This window comes from Sorex fumeus, unplaced genomic scaffold (assembly GCF_029834395.1).
Source record: "Sorex fumeus unplaced genomic scaffold, SorFum_2.1 ptg000039l, whole genome shotgun sequence".
In the NCBI taxonomy this organism is placed as follows: domain Eukaryota; kingdom Metazoa; phylum Chordata; class Mammalia; order Eulipotyphla; family Soricidae; genus Sorex; species Sorex fumeus.
In genome coordinates this window covers 29451185-29470650 of record NW_026606096.1, presented here as the reverse complement: position 1 = coordinate 29470650, position 19466 = coordinate 29451185, and the positions used below count along the sequence as shown (strand labels likewise).

At 43.9% G+C, this 19466-nt stretch overlaps 1 protein-coding gene across 4 annotated transcripts in view; it reads left to right on the top strand.

Annotated features, from left to right (window-relative positions):
• The window catches only part of DCLK2 (doublecortin like kinase 2), a 142077-nt gene that overhangs the window by 79044 nt on the left and 43567 nt on the right, over positions 1-19466 (top strand). For 2 of the 4 annotated variants that reach the window (XM_056119143.1, XM_056119142.1), the window contains exons 3-5: positions 9575-9677; positions 15838-15939; positions 17618-17668. In XM_056119143.1, coding sequence (XP_055975118.1) covers positions 9575-9677; positions 15838-15939; positions 17618-17668 — 256 coding nt within the window. The remainder of the gene's footprint in view (positions 1-9574; positions 9678-15837; positions 15940-17617; positions 17669-19466) is intronic. The other 2 variants (XM_056119145.1, XM_056119144.1) reach the window with 1 other exon arrangement.

Sequence of the window (19466 nt, the reverse complement as noted above, 5' to 3'; positions counted from 1 at the left end):
TCATGTGCTTCTACTCATTTATTAGTGTTGTAGAGACTGGAATGTGCTGCTCCAAATGTGGCTGCACACTCAGGGAACTACATAATTTTTAAGGGTGTTATATCTGGAGTTAAATTTGTAACTTAGTGGTGGCTTTGGGGTGTGGGCGTGACTGCTAGGGCTTCTGGAAGTACTGGGCAGTGTGGGGAGGTAGCCCATCCCGACTCAGAAAATTCTGAAGATTTCAGTCACAAAACCCATATACTTGATTTTTTCAACAGATTAATTTCTGAGTGAGGCTCTGTCTCTTGACAGTTGAGTGTACCCAGGGGCAGAGTGACAATTTTGGAATGTGGGCACAGTTGGCTGGTGGGGCTCTGTTTGGGTGGGCATTGGACTAACCCGTCTGCCTCCAGGGGAGGCTGTGCTCAGGGATCATTAATATCTAGATTAATATAGAATTGCTTTAAAAGTTTTATTAATGACAGGTGAGGCATGATTATTATAATGAGATTCAAGTATAAAATAAAATTTAATGTAATATTTAATGTAAAATTCAGTGTAATATTAATGTAAAATTCCTTCATTCACGGGTGTCTGGAGGAATTTTTCCAGTTTGTTGATCTCTTTCAATATTTATTTATGAGTCTCTGGAGCAAGGCCGGTAGACAAGTTTATATAGGGGAAGCACCGAAGGGGGTTCCACACAGAAAATCTTGCCTTAAATGGTGTCTAATCTGGGTACCAGGGGGTCTCAGTGATAGTACAGTGCTAGGTAAGACACTTGAATTGCCTGCACCCAACCTGGATCCAATTCTCAGCACCCCATTATGGTCCCCCAAACCCCACCCAAAGTGATCCCTGAGCACAGATCCAGGAGTAAGCTCTGACCGCTGTCAAGTGTGACCCCCAAACAAACAGAAACTTTTGCAGCCAGAGAGATAGTACAGTGGGTAAGGTACTTGCCTTGCATATGGCCTATCTGGGTTTAATCCCAAGCAGCATCTATATGGTCCCCTGAGCACAAAGAGAGGAGTAAGCCCTGAGCACTGCTGGGTGTGATCAAAAAAATAGAAAGAGGAATAAATAATGCTCCTACCTACCTCCCATCCATTCACCGTTCATTGTGTGTGAGTGTGTGTGTGTGTGTGTGTGTGTAGAGAGAGAGAGAGACAGAGACAGAAACAAAGAGAATGTGTACACATAATATAGGCACGCTAATATATGTATATATATATATATATATATATATATATATATACACACACACACATATATATGGAAAAGACTTAGCATCCCACCTTGCAAGTCTATGGCCCTGAGTTCAAATCCCTGGGCCCTGTTTGTGCTGAGTACAGCCATGGCAACTCAGCTATCCTCCACCCATGGCACAGGTGATTTCTAACTGCCAGATGTGTGTAAGGACCACCACACACAAAAATCAGGGTCATGGAGTTCAGTTTTGTTGCTTCCCATTGGTTGCTAACCTATACCCCCCTTTCTCTTGTTTCACTTGAGGTTTCCTAAACCTGTAATCTCTCTCCCACTGAAAGTTTAAGAGCAGATTAAAAGTGGGCAGATGGGCTGCTGAAAGGTGCATTGGTCTTATTTTTTTCTTTTTTGGGGCCATACCCATCATTGATCAGGGGTTCCTCCTGGCTCTGTACTCAGAAATTACTCATGAGGGTGCACAGAGGGTTGGTTGCGTGCAAGGCAAGCGCTCTACCCACTGTACTATCTCTCTGGCCCCTCATCGGTCTTTTTGGTATACTGGAAGTTTAAGAGCTGGGTGGCAAAAGAGGAAGAAAAGGATAAATTTATTCTTTTTTTTTCTCAATTTGATGTTTTTTGGTAGTTTAGGTCACATGACTTCAGCAGTGTTCCTTTCAGGGTTTTGGTATATAAAATTACTTCACCTTCACCACCACCAAGCTGCCCCGGGACTCTCCAGTCCTGTGCTTCCATCCCTCTAGTTCCCTCTTCCTTTCCCCTCTTCTAGCTGCTTGGTAATCTTGATTCTGCAATCAAAGGCCAAGGGTCTGTGGTTCGGTATTGTGTGTTCCCAGCTTTGTTCCTTAGTATAACATGATGCCCTTCCGGTCCATCCAGATTGCAACAAACTGCAAGATTTTATCTCTTCTTGTAGCAGCCTAATATTCTACTTTGTCTATATCCCAAATCCTTGGTCCTTCATTGACCGTTGGACATGTGTGTCGTTTCCATACTCTGGTTCTTATACTTAGTGTGGCAGGAAACATAGGTGTGTACATGTCTTATTGAATTATTAGTTTTGTGTTCTTGGGCCAGATATTGAGAAGTGGAATTATTGAGTCATGGGGAAGCCCTACTCAGTATATTTTGAGAGTTTTCCATACCATAGAAAAGGATTCTATGAAAAATATAAAAAGAAGCCTTGATTTAAACACACACACACACACACACACACACACACACACACACACACACCCATGGACTGTTTTCCTACAAATGCATATTGCTCCTCAGTATCAGAACACAGCAGTGGCATACTGATAGCATTGAGAGGGTGGTGTTTTCTAGAGCAAAAATAGAATGAACTGGCCACATTTCCATACCATTGTAGCATCTGTATGGGTCTCTTTAGTCTTGATTTAAAGGCTCACAACTACCCAGATACCCTCACCATATGCTAAACTAATACCAAAATGGTGGACTAAGCTGATGATGGATTTTTATATCCGGAGAATAAATTCCTGGAAAGTGTTGCTAGTTTTGCCTTTATGTTGAAGTCTTAAAGGTCAGAATATTTATTAGTCCATGTTCATACGCTTAGAATTTTCAGCCTGGTAGCATATGAAGTCCTGTTCCAAAGCCATATGATTCTAACTTGTGTTTGTAATTTGCTTTAGAAAGAGCCAATTTGTTTGAAGATATCAATTTCAGAACATATTCCATATTTTCTCAAGGGGAGGAGGTTAGCCCAAACTTGTCCTTACCCTTATGGCATTGCTTAGAAGTTGAATCCTTTAAAAAACAACAACAACAACAAGAACAACACATAAATCCCATATATAAGCTTACATACTTGTCATTCATTTACTTCTTAAAAATAAGACATAGAAAAATGGTCTGGCTTATTTGGGTTTTAGACAAGCATAAAAGCTTGCAACTTGTCTCAGTAAGTTCTCTGCTATTGTTTTTATGGACCAGGAATCAGTTTCCATAGGGAGACAGTGGTCAAGTATGTACGTGTTTTTTCCAAGTCACAGACAGAGTTTAAATCTCAGTGGCAGCAATTTCTTTCTTTTCTTTTTCGTTATATGGATCACACCAGGAAGTCCTCAGGGCTTACTCCTGGCAGGCTCAGTGGACCATCTAGGGGACCTTCTAGGATCAATCTTGGCTTCGCTGTGTGCAAGGCAAGCACCCTACCTGCTGTACTATTGCTCATGCAGCAAATTCCTCAAACTCCCTGAGCCTTTGTTTGATTTTTGTGTCAAATGGGATTCCTAGTGCCCACATCTCAGGCTGAGTCTGGTTAAATGAAACACCAGCTGGGAAAGAGATGCCTTGTCTAAGTGTGGCGCTGCATCTTCCAGCCCTTTTCCCTTTCTTTCCTGTTGGAAACAGAAAAAAAAAAAAAAGGGATTAGAAAATGGCCGCATTTCACTCCCGTGTCTCAGTTGTCCCTTCTGTGGCGTGTTTGATTTCAGCTTTTTGGTTTATAATCTGAAGATGACTGAGAGCCAGCGAGCCCTGAGTCAGGCCATGCTCACATCCTGTTGAAAAAGGTTGGACTCCAGCTTCCTCAGCAGGAGGTGGAAATTCATGGTAGCCGCCTTCTGATTCCCATCCGATTTCCTCACTTGAGTTCCTGTGACATTTTGCTTGGAAACCGCCTCCTTGGTAGGAAGAAGGGTCACCGTCTTGGTAGCTGAGTGTCTGCAAATTGGTCTTCAGGGTCTTCGCGTTCTGCCACTTGAGACATTTTCTGAAATCAAGTCTTTGGCCTCAAGATTTTTGTGATTAGTCTTTGTGTGTATTGTATGCTGCTCCAATAGCCCCTGGGATTGGTTTTGATTGCTCAGGAATAATCGTGTGGGGTGGGGGAGGGAGATTCCAGCTGGAGAAAGGAGGTTGGTTGTTTTCTTGGAAGCCAGTGAATGTGGGGAGTGATCTGTAGATGGATTGAAGAGCCCTTTACTGTAACTACTGTCATTGCCCTGCTTCACTTCTGTTTCCATGGCAACCGAGGTCTGTGGGAGCCACACTGAATGGTTTTACAGGAAGCTGAAAAACATTACTATTCTAAGGAGCTTTCTTCTTGCTGGGGAAAGGAGTGCTTCCCTTATTGTGGGGCAGCCAGCATTTACTGGGAACAAAGCAGTCTACTTATGCTAATTGTATTCTGGGCAGAGGAGAAAGAAAAGGGGAGAAGAACCAGCCCCTGCTTATTGATCTGTGAATTCAATTTTCTGTTTGTTTCGCAGCGTTTGGGAAGAACTGAATGGCACCTTTTCTTTATTTCAGATCAGGTTCCCATGTTCATATCAAACAGAATTTATGTTCTACCAATAGAATTTGTGTTGTTTGTTGCTGTTTACGATAATGGTACTACTGTGACCAGGATAATACTAGTTTTGGTTAAAAAAAAAACAGCTCTTGAATTGATAGCTTTTAAATGTCAACAAGGCCCCTGCTGCTTTTTTTTTTTTTTAAGTGTATCAGTGGAAAATAGAAATGGAAAGATCACAGCTTAGGGAGGTTTTAAGTTGATAATTTTCCGTATGTTAAATTTGACATTTGATTTTTTTTTACATCTCAAGATACATATATTTCTATTTGTTTACAGGATAGAAACTTGCTGTGGTAGAATAGTCTGGAGAGAAAAATACTGTTCTTTTTTATAACTTATGACTGTGACATTTTCTTAGGGAAAGAAAGTAGGGCTATCAGTATAGTTCCATAAAAACTTGTACAATAATTTGACTTCAAAGAGAAGCCACTTAATGGACTCCTTTCTGAGCTCAGGTTCCTTAGAAGTAACATTAAAAAAAATTTTAAGTATCTTTTGGTAGACACTGCACTGCACTGTCCTCCCATTGTTCAACGATTTGCTCAAGCAGGCACCAGTAATGTCTCACAACAAATTGTGAGACTTGTTATTACTGTTTTTGGCATATAGAATACATCATGGGTAGCTTGCCAGGCTTTGCTGTGTGGGTGAGATACTCTCGGTAGCTTCCCAGGCTCTCCGAGAGGCAGAAGAATTGAACCCAGATCAAACGTATGCAAGACAACCGCCTTACCTGCTGTACTATCCTGCAGCCCTTTAGTATACAATACCTTTTAAAAACTCACAAGATCACAAGCATCCTGTTGTTCATTGATTTCCTCGAGCGGGCACCAGTAACGTCTCCTTCGTCCTAGCCCTGAGATTTTAAAAGAGCCATTTCAATGCTCTTTCAGGATTAGGAGAATGAGATCCATCATTGTTACTGGTATTTGGCATATTGAGTACGACATGGAAAGTTTGCCAGGCTCTGCTGTGCGGGCAGGATACTTTTGGTAGCCTGTCAGGTTCTCCAAAGGAAAAAATAAGATAATAAGATGTCGTGCGGCCGCAAATGCAGCTGCGCGCTTCCGGGAGCTGGGTTGTATAGTCTCTGCATCTTGGCCGTTGATGGGACCAACCTGGTGCTGGCAGCAGCTGATGGGTATGACGCCTACCTACTGGAAGATGGGGGGTCTGGTTAGAGAAGGCCCAGTCCCAATCCAAGTAGGCTTGGAGACCTCAGCCCCGGGACCACATGCCTGGGTTCCTCTGCCAGTTCTTTCATGCATAGGGCCCGTCCGGACGTGTGGAGAGTGGTTCCAGCATGGCCATGGCTGGCTCCGAAGGTCCTCAGCTGCTGGGACTCTGCTCGGGGCGGGGGTGGGGGAGATAAACTCAACCCTCCCCCCTCCAAGGGGCCCCGGTAAGGACAGCCAGGCGCGGGGGCAGGAGACTCTGCTCTGTTCTCCTCTGGGAGCTGGGTTTTATAGTCTCTGCGTCTTGGCTGTTGATGGGACCAACCTGGTGCTGGCAGCAGCTGATGGGTTTTTTTAAAAAACTGAACTCAGAAAATGAAAGCATTTAGGGTATAGAAGGTAAGCTGTTAGCTACACCTGGCTGTCCCCAGGTTTGGTTTCCAGCATCACATATGGTCATCACCAGGTGTACAGATCGAGATGTAAGCCCTGAGAACTCTAGGTGTCCCTGAAATGCTCCCCCAACCCCCAGAAAAAGAGAAAAAGAAAATAGAAGCATTTAATTTCAATAGAAGGCATATACTCCCATTATTCTCTTCTGTTTCCTATACACACCGATGTACAGTTAAAATGAAAGAAAATTCATTAAAAATTCCAGTTTTATGCTCATATTATTCATTATCCTATTTTTTATTTTAAGTGATCATTGCTCTCAAAGATACTTTTCAAGAGTGCTAAGATCTTAAAACAAGTTTCTGGTATCACTGAGAAACTCAGTGGGGACTTTGTTTTTGTTTTAATGTTTTGGTCGTATCTTGTGGTATCCGGAGCTTCCTCCTGGTTCAGTGCTCAGGGATTCTCTGTGCTGCGGACCAACCATGTGTGGTGCTAATGATCACACCCAGATCAGTTGCACGCAAGGCCCAGCGTCTTACCCACTGTACTCTCTGAATCCTGTGGTAATTTTCAAAAAGTTACCTTGGAAAGTATCTCAAGAGACCTTTATTTGCCAATAGTCTTAGCTCTCTGAAGAACACCAGTGGCAGACTTGATTGTAAATCGCTTTCTCTTGAAACTCTTCCACCAAATGGCTGCAGTTGTGGAATCCACAAGTTCTCAGATCACTCTGAAGTGTTGAAAAGATTTTAAGTCTACGCCAACTTACACAATCTAAGATGAAGTTTTAGAAAGTTCTAGACCCCAGATTTGATCAAGTATTTGCTGACCAACCTCTCTGGTGAACTACAGGATTGGGTGGTATGTTCAAGGTTGTCTTTCACAGAAACCCAGAACCATCCAAGTGCAGGACTGCAGTGCATAGTGCTGATGAGTTGATAGGAATCAACTCAGGAAACCATATGGGACGCCAGGCAGTGAGTTGCAGGAACATGAGATGGAGCCTCTAGAGAGGAGAGTGTGCAACTCAGAGCACTTGTTTAACTCAAGAGAAGTTTATTGAACAGACCGTTAGGTTTGGTGCCGGAATTGATAAGACTGTGGGGTTCCTGTGAGGTAAGACATGAAACAGGCTGTCACCTCAATGATAGCGTCTAAATTGGGTGAATCATGAAATATTGTGGGCACAGCCAAATTGGGGGTAGAGGGCAAGGGAGATTTTGTTGAATCTTTCTTTCCACTGGGGTAGGGAGTGGAGTGGGGAGTGGGCTACAGCCAGCAGTGCTCGGGGCTTATTGCTCCTGGCTCTGCATTCAGGGATCACTCCATAGGTCCTAGCAGGATTGCTCTGGGGTCGGCTGCAAGCAAGGCAAGTGCCTTAATCCCTTTACCCTCTCTCAGGTCCCTCTTTGCCAAAGATATCTCTGAGGACATAGAAAGCAGAAACTTGAGCAGGAAAAACAAAATACCGGGCAAACATTGCTGTTTGTTGACTCCCTTAAAATAGCGTTCCCCTTTTTCAGAAAAGAAAATGTTCTCAACTCTTCTGAAAGCCGTCTCCTAAAATATACACAAAATTTTCTCAGAAGTGAAAAATATTTGGGTTTTAGAATGTCATCGTCAGAAAAGATCTCCATGAAAACCAATCTGCTGTACCCTGGAGGGTCAGGAAGAAATGATGTCCAGACCGTTGGTGGCCAGGGAAGAGGACTGACCTCTAGTGACCTCTTTTCCATAGGGGAGGGGTGGCTGTTCAGCCAAGTGGCACCTCTGCATCTCCTGTTTTCTTTAGAGCAAAGGGTTAATATGTTCCTAATACTTTTTGTTGGGGCTACACACTACAGTGCTCAGGGAGAACTCCTGGCAGGGTTCAGGAAACCATATGGTACAGTATGGTGCAGATGTTGCAGAAGCAGTGACACTGGGTGTGTGTCTGTTCACGATTCCCAGGTTCTTCGAGATTTTCAAGAATGAAAATATTGAGTAATAAAAAGTAGAAAAGTTTATTGGAAAGTAGAAGAAAAAGAACCTCCCCAAGCAGGGAGAAACTTAGTATAGAACTAAGTTAAATAGAGTTAACTTAGTTATAGGAAAACTATAAGTTTTATAGGAAAACTGCGTCTGTGTTACAGGGAATACGGGGGAATTAAAGGTCAGGGTTTTCCTGTAGGCCCTTTTAAAGGAAAGTTGGCTCTTGGCAAGTGTTGCAGAGGATGCCTGGATCTGACAGGCCCTGGTCCGGTCCTTTGCCTTAGAGATTTTGTGTTATTTTCACCTCCCAGTGAGCCTCGGTCTGGGGCAGAATTTTATAATGGACAGTTGTCAACTCCCTGGCAAGGATAAAATGAGGCTTCCTCTTTGAGTGCCAGGGACAGAGTCCAGGTCAGCTTATGCTGTATGCCAGGCAAGTGCCTTGCCTGCCATCCTATCTCACTGGCCCCTGTTCCTAATACTTGTTCAGTACCGTATCAACCCCCAAGCCATGGTAGCTCTGCATCATTCAACAGAGACCCAGAACAAGAGAGACAAATGGTTGTGGCAAGTTGCTCAGAACTCGCCCTGAAATTCTGGTTGCCACATGTTCACCCCCACCTAATGAATCTGCCTGTAAGTGCCCACATTAGCAGGAAGCTCAGATATGCTCCCACTGACACTTTCTTTCTCAGTTGGATGTTTCCCTACTAGATCCTGCTAATGGCTTGAATTTTGCACCGAAGCAGAAATAGTCCTTTCCTCTCCTTTGTGTAGCTTTTATAAGCCACAAAAAACAACCCAAGAGCCTCTTTTGCATGGAACCAAGAATTAAAGGAGCAAACAGAAGAGGTCTTCTCCATGGGCACGCTTTTCCTCACCTTTAGTTCAGGTGATTTTGAGGTCCTTGTGTTTTGTTTTGCCCTGAATGGGATTGAGTGACTTGCCTCCCTCACTGTTAAGTTCCTGGGGGTTCTGAGGCTGCCAGCAGGTCCCTATTCCCACAATTCAGACAGCAACTGTAGTCTAACCGCCCTACCCCTTCTCACCCCTCACTGCTGCCACCCCCCCACCCCAACCTCCTTGGCCCTGACTTGTCTGCAGGGTCCACAGTGGAGTAGGAAGCGGAAATGTTCTCCTGTGGTCCCCCGCCCCCCCAGTCCTCCCCACCTCCAGATCCTGTCATGTGATCCTGCACTGCAGCCCTGCCTCCCACAGGTATGGGAGCCTAGCAGGTGTCACTCAAACCTGTGTGTGTGTGTCCTTCACCTCACCTGGAACCCCAAGTCTCTGGGCCACTCCTTCAGGTGTGGTGAGCGGGGGAGATGGCAGCGGGGAGCCTCAGGGAGGATGAAGGACCTAGGAGGAAATGCCCAGTGTCATAAGCGGCCTCTCATCCCAACTCAGTCCAGGCGGTGTGACTCGAAACTGTGTTTGGTTTTGCCAGATCTGTACTTCTTGTGTTTCTAATGCCATGAATATGATCTTCTGTTTCTAGGTGACTTGTCTTCAAGACTTTTTTGGTGATGATGATGTTTTTATTGCGTGTGGACCAGAAAAGTTCCGTTATGCCCAGGATGACTTTGTTCTGGATCACAGTGGTAAGGCAGTTCCTGGGCCATCTGTGGAGCCTGACCTGGGGGGAAGGGGGGATTAACTGAGGGTGCGTGGCAGCTAGTTTGGCGTGGTGAAGAGAGATGGCGTTGGCCGTGTATTCACTGAACTTTCACACGAAAATAGGGAGTAACATGAGAGCATTTGCAGAACTTCAAATTCTTTGTCTTTTTTCTTCTCCCTCTCTGTCTCTGTCTCTCTGTCTCTGTCCCTCTCTCTGTCTGTCTGTCTGTCTGTCTGTCTGTCTGTCTCTCTCTCTCTCTCTCTGTTCCTTTCTCTCTCTGCAATTTGGTTTCCTCCCATTTTAATACAGTGTTTTGCTTTTGAAATGGATGTCCTGACCTCTTCCAGAATGGTGGCTGGCTTAAATACATGGGTGTGCATAAAGATATAAGTTAACATATATGCCGTGTGCATAAAGATATAAGTAAAAAGATAATAACTAAATGGTTGACAATGATTTACTTAGATTTCTTTTTACCATGCTATTTTCTTTGTATGTTAAAGACACACACACAATATTATGTATTGTTTATATATTCAGGAAAAATAAAGCTCTTCTTAATGGTCAGGAAATAAATTTATTTCTCTTGGAATTGGTCAATATACAGTTTTTAAATAATTAACAATAATCTTGATTTCAGGTCTTTTTCCTCCTGTGAATAACATTTTTCTGTTATTCACAATTTTCTGTTATTGAATTATTTTAAACCTATCACATTAATAGTGATGATTCTAGCTGACAGTAAAGTCAAATTCATCTTTGTTTTGTTTTTTTTGTTTATGTTTTTGGGAGCCACACCCGATAATGCTCAGGGGTTACTCCTGGCTCTGTGCTCAGGAATTACTCCTAGTAGTGCTTGGAGGAACATGTGGGATGCCAGGGATCGAACCCAGGTCAGCCATGTGGCAGGCAAATACCCTACACACTGAACTATTGCTCTGGCCCCTCAGGTTTATCTTCCAATGAAGCAAAAATCATACAGATAGAGCGTTTCATTTCATTGAGGAGAGATGTAAGAGTGGAGAAAGAAAGGATGAGATAAAGATATTAGCAAAAGAAAGATTATTTTAGGCAAATCCTCCTTCACTCAGGGGAAGGCAGGGGTGTTATGCAAATTATTTTCCTAGTGTTAGCTTGGAAACTCCAGATACATCGGGAGAGGTTGTCTCCACACATCTATTTGGTCACTGTCACTGTCACTGTCACTGTCACTGTCCTCCCGTTGTTCATCGATTTGCTCCCTTTTAGGTCTTCTTTCATTTTGAAAACAGGATGGATTCCATTCATCAGAAGTAGGTAGAAGCTACAGATTCCTTCATTCTCAATCACTAATTTCTTGATGTCCTGCAGAATGAGATTGGTAGTGGTTTTCCCATAAGCTTTCGTGGGGATTAAGGGAGGTGATAAATGCAAACTCTATTGGAAGGTGCCCATCATATAGAACGTGTGATTGCTTTGTTGTCAGCATCATTTTTACTGCTACCATCAGTCCTAAAATTCCACAGTGAGAGCAAATCTCAGACTTACCTTTTTGTCAAAGGTGTCTCTGCTAGAAGGCAAACTGTATATAAATATAATATGGTCATTACATTTGGTAGCTACATACATATTACATACAGATAACACAGTAAATACTTGTATATAACGTAACATGGTTATAATGGTGTTGATGTTTATGGTTATGATTTACAGTTACTGCGTCCCCCTCCTAAAGTTCTCAAGACTCTTCATCATCACTGTCCTTAGATTGTGTCTCATTCACCTCTTCCTTTCTTGCCATTTCCTCACCACTGCTTGGAAATCTCAGTTTTGTAATCCAAGTCCAAAGCTTTGTCTTAGTTGGATGTTTTCTATTTCCCTTTTTTTGTTTTTCTATAGTTTACAGATGAGTGAGATCACTCAGTATGTTCTTCTCCTTCTATTGACTTAGCTCAACATGTTTTTTTTTAATTTGTAAGTGCTTTACTGTGTCTGGCATATCAGATACTCTCGGTAGCTTGCTGGGCTCTTTATTTATTTTTTTAAATTTTTAATAGTGAGACATCATGAGGTACAGTTGCAGACTTACACATTTTTCTGCTTGGGTTTCAATTGTACCATGATCAAATACCCATCCCTTCACCAGTACCCATTTCCCACCACCACGGATCCCAGTATCCCTCCCACCCCCCATCCCCCCCTCATCCCACCCTGCCTCTGTGGCAGGGCATTCCCTTTTGTTCTCTCTCTCCTTTTGGGTGTTGTGGTTTGCAGAAGAGGCGATGGGTGACAATCATGTTTAGTCTATAGTCTACTTTCAGCATGCTTCTCCCATCCTGGGAGGATCCTCCCAAGACCTTTATTTGGTGTTCCCTTCTCTATCTGAGCTCCCTTTTCCCCTAGCATGTGTGGTTGGCCTCCAAGCCATGGAGTAAAATTCCTGGTACTAAACTCGGCCATTCTTGGTGTTAGTCTCCTATTTTGTTACTTTATGTTCCCCAGATGAATGCAGTCTTTCTATGTCTATCCCTTTCTTTCTGAGTCATTTCGCTTAACATGATACTTTCCATGTAGTACCGCTTGTATGTAAATTTCGTGACTTCGTCTTTTCTAACGTTAGCTCAACATGTTAACCCTCTAGTTTCATCCTGATTGCAGTGAACTGTAAGATTTTTTTTCTTTTCTTCCAGCAGTATAATATTCCGTTATGTGTTTATACCTCAACTTCTTCATCCATTCATCTGCTGTTGGGCCTTTGGATTATTTCTTATCCTAGGTACTGTGTTTAGCACTATAATAGCCTTTTAGAGTTAATGCTTTTTGTGTGTTTTGGGAGTAGATGCCAAGAAGTAGAATCGAGTCGTCTGGGAGTTCTGTTCTTTTTTGAGAAATCTCTGTCCTGTTTTCCATCAGGGTTGACCCAGACAACTATGAGTGAGGGTTCCCTTTTCACCCTCCAACACTGGTTGTTTCCTCTTTTTGATGTAGAGACCATTCTTACTGGTGTGAGGTGATACCTTGCTCTCATTTTGGTTTGCATTTCTCTGCAAAGTGACTATGAACACACTAACATATATATGCCTGTTGGCGTTTCTGTCTGTCCTCTTTGGGGAGGTGTCTGTTCATCTCTTCTCCATAGTTATGATGGGTTTTTTGGTGTTTTCGTTATTGAGCTTTGAGTTCTTTAGATATTAGCCCTTTATCTGATGTGTGGAGTGCAAATATTTTCTCCCATTTAGTGTCTTATTTAACTTTCTTATTTAGTTTTTAATATTTTCTAGGTAGCATGGTTACAATAGTGTAACTTCCATGGCTTTATATATACTTCACAGCTTTAAATAGTATAACTTTTACAAAGTTACTCAACGTAACCACCACTTGTCCAGAACCTTCCACCACTGCCTTTCTTCTACCTCACCCTGACCTCACTCTCTACTATCTTCCTCTCCCCTCCCCAACCCAGGCCATGCCTGGTGGTGCTCAGGGACTGTTCCTGGTTCTGTACTTGGGAGTCTTTCCGGGTGGTGCTCACAGGACCATATGGTGCTGGGAATAGAACCGGGATTGGCCACTCATTCCCCTGAATGAATGCTGTCTCGACATCCCACATTATGGAAAACCTTTTAAGTTTGGTGTAGGTGTAGTTCCATTTGTTTTCATTTCTTTTCTTTGTCAGTGTTGTTACATCACTGAAGACACCTCTAAGGTCACATCTTGGAGAATTCAGTCTGTTTTTTCCTCAGTGTACTTTAAGGGATCTGGTCTAATTGTGAGATCTGTGTCCCATTTCTTCTTTATTTTTTTTTCTATTTTTGTTTCTGTTTTGGCAGATGGCTGTCCAGTTTTCCCAGTACCATTTGCTGAAGAGGCCTTCCTTGCTCCACTTCATTTGCCCCACTCCCTTGTTATGGATAAACAGTCGATGATCTGAATGTATATCTCTGGGTTCTCGATTCTTTTCCATTGACCTATGAGTCTGCCTTCAATACATCATCATACTGCATAATAGCTTTGTAGTTTAATTGAAAGTCAGGAAATGCAATACATCCCACTTTTATTCTCAATATAGCTTTGACTCTTTGAGGAGTTTATACACTTTTAATAGCGTATGTTCTAAAGTACTTGAAGAATGTTCATCAGCATTTTGATAGGGTTGAACTGAAACTGAATCTGTTTGATGCATTTTGACCATGATAATGCTAATCAGAGAACATGAAATATTGTCTTGGTGTCCTATTAGAAGGCAAAATTTTTGTTTTGTTTTTCTTTCGGTTTTTGGACCACACTCAGCAGTGCTCAGGGCTTACTCCTGGCTCTGTGCTTGCTCTTAGAGGTCCTCCTCTGGGTGGGTACCCAGGATCAAACCCGGTCGGCTGCATGCCAGGCAAGTGCTCTGCCTCCTTAATTATCTTTATGGCCTCAAAAGTGATGAATTTCTAAAAAGTCATTTACTCAGTATTGATATCTGGGTGAAGCCTCAGGTCTGTTTTCTTCTGGCGTCTGACAGTATCCTGCACTATCGGTTCAGGAAGAGGCAGTCTAGAATCCACAGACAAAGACCATGCGCTCTTTGGTGGTGGTGAAGTGACCTTGTATGTCAAAGTCCTTAGCACAGGGAATTATCTTAGTAGGTTTCTGCTTGCCTTGCATGTGGCTGACCCCGGTTTGATCTTCAGCATCCCATATGGTCCCCTGAGCACCTGCTGGGCGTGACCCTCCCCAACCCATAAATGTTAGAGGTATTATAACCATGTTACCTAAAGTACATTAAAAATTTGACCAAAAAAGATGCATTCATTTCAGCTAACCTACCTCCCCAACCACTGAAATCCTCCGTTTGAAGCTGTCTCAGGTCTGGCTCAAATTCTTAAAGTCAAGGTGTAGGCATGTAATTCTAGTTACCACTTCTCTGGGTCAACACAGCCAGCTTGGGAAAGAGCAGCAGCGGCTGGGAGAAGCATCTCAAATCCTTCCCAACCCCCGTGGTACTATGAGCTAAGCCAAAGCTGCCGGTGTCCCCTCTGAGCAGGGTTTCCATCAGAGGCTTTCAAATCAGACTCCCCCTGGTGCGAATTTCCCTGATTAGTGCTCTTCACATGTTAATTTATTGCCCCTGGAGTATAGATTAAAACCTACCCATGTTTTAATCTTTCTGCATAAATTGAAGTATTTTAATGTAAATGAGAGGCAATATGTTGCCCAATTTAATCCTTATAAAAAGCCTCGGAAGCAGATTTTATTCGTAACCCAATTTCATGGAAGGGGCGTTGGGGGCAGTGGATGAGACTTAACACCTAAGCAGGAGCTCCCCGTTGGCAGAGTCCCATCCATGATTCATTCGAAAGTCGCTTGATTCTCAAACCCATGTTTTTAATTCTTCCAATTAGAAGTGATTATTTTAGCAGTAATGAGCTCTGGTACCCTCCACACTATCTTATTTGGAGATAGTTGGAAAGACTCAAGTTTCCGCTTAAGGCTAGATTCCTAGTCTGATGCCCTGGAGCTTGGGGAGATGAAGGGTTCGTAGGTTAGCTGTCTCCCTATTGCCCAGAACTAGGAATGGTTCCGTGGCACTGCATTTGATGCCAAACCAGTGTGAGGGAGGTGGGGGTTGGGGCGAGAAAGGGCTGCAAGCTGTCAGGTGGGCTGGCAGTGGAGTCAAGGACAGAGAACAGAGCTGATAATGCAAATCACACAGCGAAGTTTATTGTTTCAGCTCACTGGGGTCCAAGTATCAGCCTGATGCAGAGGGTTTCAACAAGGACCTCGAGCATTAAATTCAGCGAGTTCTAATACTCTTTTTTGGCCCCTGACATCCAGCCCACTCCCTAACAGCTACATTTCGGAGACATTCCGGGGATGTAATCCATGACAAAAGCATCTGTTTTTTTCTGCTTTTCTTGTTCCTGGAAGAACTAAGTCACTCAGAAGGCTACAAAACCTGTCATAGCAGTTCTCTGGCTAAGTGGGTCCTAACAAGAGCATTTCTCTTGCCTGTGCGGTGATGAGGAAGGGCTTCTGTAAGGAGTGACAGCGGGCAGCAGACTGAACCATGGAGCTTACCTGAGTCAGGAGGCAGAAGAGAGCGTGGAAGGCTGTGTCTTTGCGTGATGTTCCACCGTTGACCCTGCTGCCCTGTTTAATGCCCTTTTCTTTCTCTGCAGAGTGCCGTGTCTTGAAGTCATCTTACTCTCGCTCCTCAGCCGTGAGGTACTCTGGATCCAAAAGCCCGGGCGCCTCCCGCCGCAGCAAATCACCTGCTTCAGGTAATTGTCCCCGAGCAGCTGAGGCTCCCTCAGGTGATGATGGAGGAACCTTTCCCGTGCTTATTCCAGAACGACACGTGGGTGGCCTGACTTTGGAAGCCAACATGTTAAGCGGGTTTCTCAACGTTGCATTGAGTCTCCTCCCGAAGAATCACCTTTGTCCTGTTTGGACACATTTTCTCCAGCGCTGTCTTTCTGTTCTAGATTTATTTCCTGGTGTTCATATAGGCTCATTTCACAGTTTGAATTATGTGCTATCTGACATTTCTGTTATAGGACATTTCCTTCTTAGTGTATATGACATACACAGACACCTGAAAGCAGTAGATTTGATACATTTAATAATGTATCGAGCTTTTCCTTCATTCAACAATTTAATAGTAGTTGGAAAGTAGTACTTAAATTTAAGAGTCAGCCTTACTCATGTTCAGGGTTTTTTTTAGGAGGGGGTAAGGGGAGGGATTTTAATAAGTCTATAGATTTTTCATAATATTTATCATTTTGGGCATTCAAAAATTTAAAATGCTCATAAAATCTTTTTTTTTTCTGCTTTTTTGGGTTCTACCCAGCGATGCTCAGGGGTTACTCCTGGCTCTTCACTCAGGAATTACTCCTGGAGGTGCTGGGGGACCATATGGGATGCTGGAGATCAAACCTGGGTTGGCCATGTGCAAGGCAAATGCCCTACCTGCTGTGCTATCGCTCCAGCCCCATAAAATCTATTTTTAATGCTTAGAATTTTATTTGATTTTTAGCTCAACAAACATGTGTTGAGTACTTGTAGCTTGCCAAGGCCTGGTGTGGTTATCAGGCCTAATGAGACAGAAAACAGCAAATCAGAAGGAGCAGAGTGGGGAAATCATGCCAGGACTCTGCACGTCGTAACTATCTTGACGTACTGCTGATTACAAGGTTTGCTCGGAGTGAGCCCAAATACCCTGTGGCTGTGACTTCCCATTGAGGACCCAATTATGGAAAGCCACGAAGTCACTGATGGGAAATCTAGAACATGTGATGGGAGTATCGGTGAAAATAGTCTGAGAGTCAAACTTTAAAAACAAAAATTTAAAAAAAAGTTTATTTTAACTGAATTCACTTGGTGAATGACAAAGTTACAGAGTTCTTTACGATTGAGTTTCAGGCATCCAATGTCTCAGTTCTCGTCCCTCCACCAGTGTCCCTGCCTCTTTCTCACAGGCACTTTTTCTCTGTTTCTTTTTCCTCCCTTCCCTGAGGTAGGGACTGTGGTGTCCCATACTATTCCTGACAGGATCGCGCCTGGCACTCTCCCTCCCTTTAGCACCTGCTCCTGGTCCAGAGTGACCACTTGCTCTGTTCCCCCTGTCATTGTCGTGATGATGCTCCCCTGACGGTCCCCCGCCCTTAACTTCCTCGTAAGGGCCAGTTCTCCTGCGCCTTGGCGTTAGTTATTCCCTTCCCGTGTGTTTTTCTATCCCACATCTGAGTGACATCATTCAGTGTCTGTCCTCTCCCTCTGAAATAGGAAACTTTTTGTAAAAGATTGGAGTTGGGGGGACCTTGTCCTGTCCCTGTGAACCCTGGCACCTGGCCTGCCTCCCCCTGCGGGGTGGCGTCCCCCCTCCTTTTGCTGTCCCCTGTAGACCTGCTGAATAACCCTCTCTCTGTCTCCCTCCTCCGTGTGCTCTGAACGGTACAGTAAAGCGGGGCGGCCACTGCTCCAGTATCTACTCGGCCACCAGATCCCCAGGTGAGCCCTGATCCCTTTGGCTGTGTCGCCCCGCTGGGTTTTCGTTTCTGTCTCTCGCCACGTTTCTGTTTCCTTTAGCTCCATCTCCATAACCGTATCTGACTCGTACCCGTGTACATCTGTGCGGTGTGAGTTGCTGCTTCTGGGTGCGTGGGGTGCTGGCATTGAAAACGGGTCCTCCAATGACCCAGGAGACACATCTGTCCCCTCCGGGTGAATTTCAGAAGTTTTATTTTGGAAAAGCGTTCTCTTCTGGACAAAGGTGGTGGTTAAAGTGAAAACTGCCAAAGAAGCAATGGTGGGCACGTCCGTTCTCACTTCCTGCCCCACGCGGGGGATAGGCCTGGCGCCGTCTCAGCATTCAGGCAATGTGGGGAGTTGCAACAGAGCGCATCTCTGCTGTTCAGCTAACTTCAGATCAGAGCATGCTGCTTTGGCAAGTGTCCGACACGCTGGGAAAGCTCACTTTGTGTGAAATTCGCAATCAATATACCAAACTGTATTTTCCCACATGGTAGACTTGAAGAATTATCACATGTATGGTTCTTAACTTCCATTATGATCAGTCTGCAGATGCTTATCGTGTCAATAAAATAAAAATGAGCAGAGGGTTTGGATAGGATAGTCTTGCTTTGCACATGGCTGACTCATGTTCATTCCCCAGCATCCCCTAGGGTCCCCTGAGCACCACCAGGAATGACTCGTGAGTGCAGAGCCAGGAGTTACCCCTGAGCATCATCAGGTATATCCCCAAAACAACAAACAGACCAAAAACCAAAATAAGTAGAGAACTAAACCAGGTTTTCCTCTTCAATAACAGAGTCTGAACTCAGTAGGTAAGCTCTCGTTTATCTTTTTTTTTTATTTTATAACTTTACTAAGTTTATCAGTTTAGTGACAGACATTCAGTATTCCAACTGTAGGTGCCCTCTTTAAAGCAGTGAGTCTCGGACAGAAGAGATAGGACAAGGCTTGAGGCACTCGCCTTAAGTGCTGCCATCTGCGGATTGATCCCTGGCACCATGTCTGATCTCCCGAGCACCACAGGGGTCACTACTGAGCTCAGTTAGCAATAGCCCCTGAGCATTACCAGGCGTGGCCTAATAAAGAAATAAATACATATATACATGAGGAAAGGAAACATGGTGGATGGGTGGTTCGGGTGGCAGTGGGCTGGGGGCATTAGGTCAGGTGCTAGATTATCCCTAGTTTAGGCTCGACCCTGAGTTTGTTCCCCACTACCACATAATCCTCCCCACTCATCCCAAGAAGCAACACTGAGCATTTGTATCAACCCGCCAGGCCAACCGTTGGTGGGAGCGGCCTCAACCCCCCGCCCTTTACTCTGCTCCACTCTCTCCCACTCCCACAGTCACTGGGTGGCCCCTACAAGAGGGGACCCATCATCGTGAGAAAGCCACAACGTAAGGAAAACAGCCTCTAGGCAGCCCAGGCAGCAAGAAATGGTGCTTGGACCCTAACTTTCAAAGCAGAGGAACTTTCTCTGCAGCCTGAATGAGCATGGGTCATGGGACCCCAGCCCGTGTCCACCCCCAGTTCCATGGAATCTGTTGCAAATAAATAAAGAAACCTGTTGGAAATAAATAAAATTATCATAAAAATAAATTTAAAAGATATAAATTAAAAAATGTTTCTTAATCTCGCTGACCTTGCAATCCAACTACTCCTTAGTACAGCCTATTATATGTGTTACATCTTTAACTTGAATTCATAATGTTTAGAAACTGGTTCAAGAAAATCTCAGAATTTCTGCACTTCCATTTTGAAACAGTCTGAA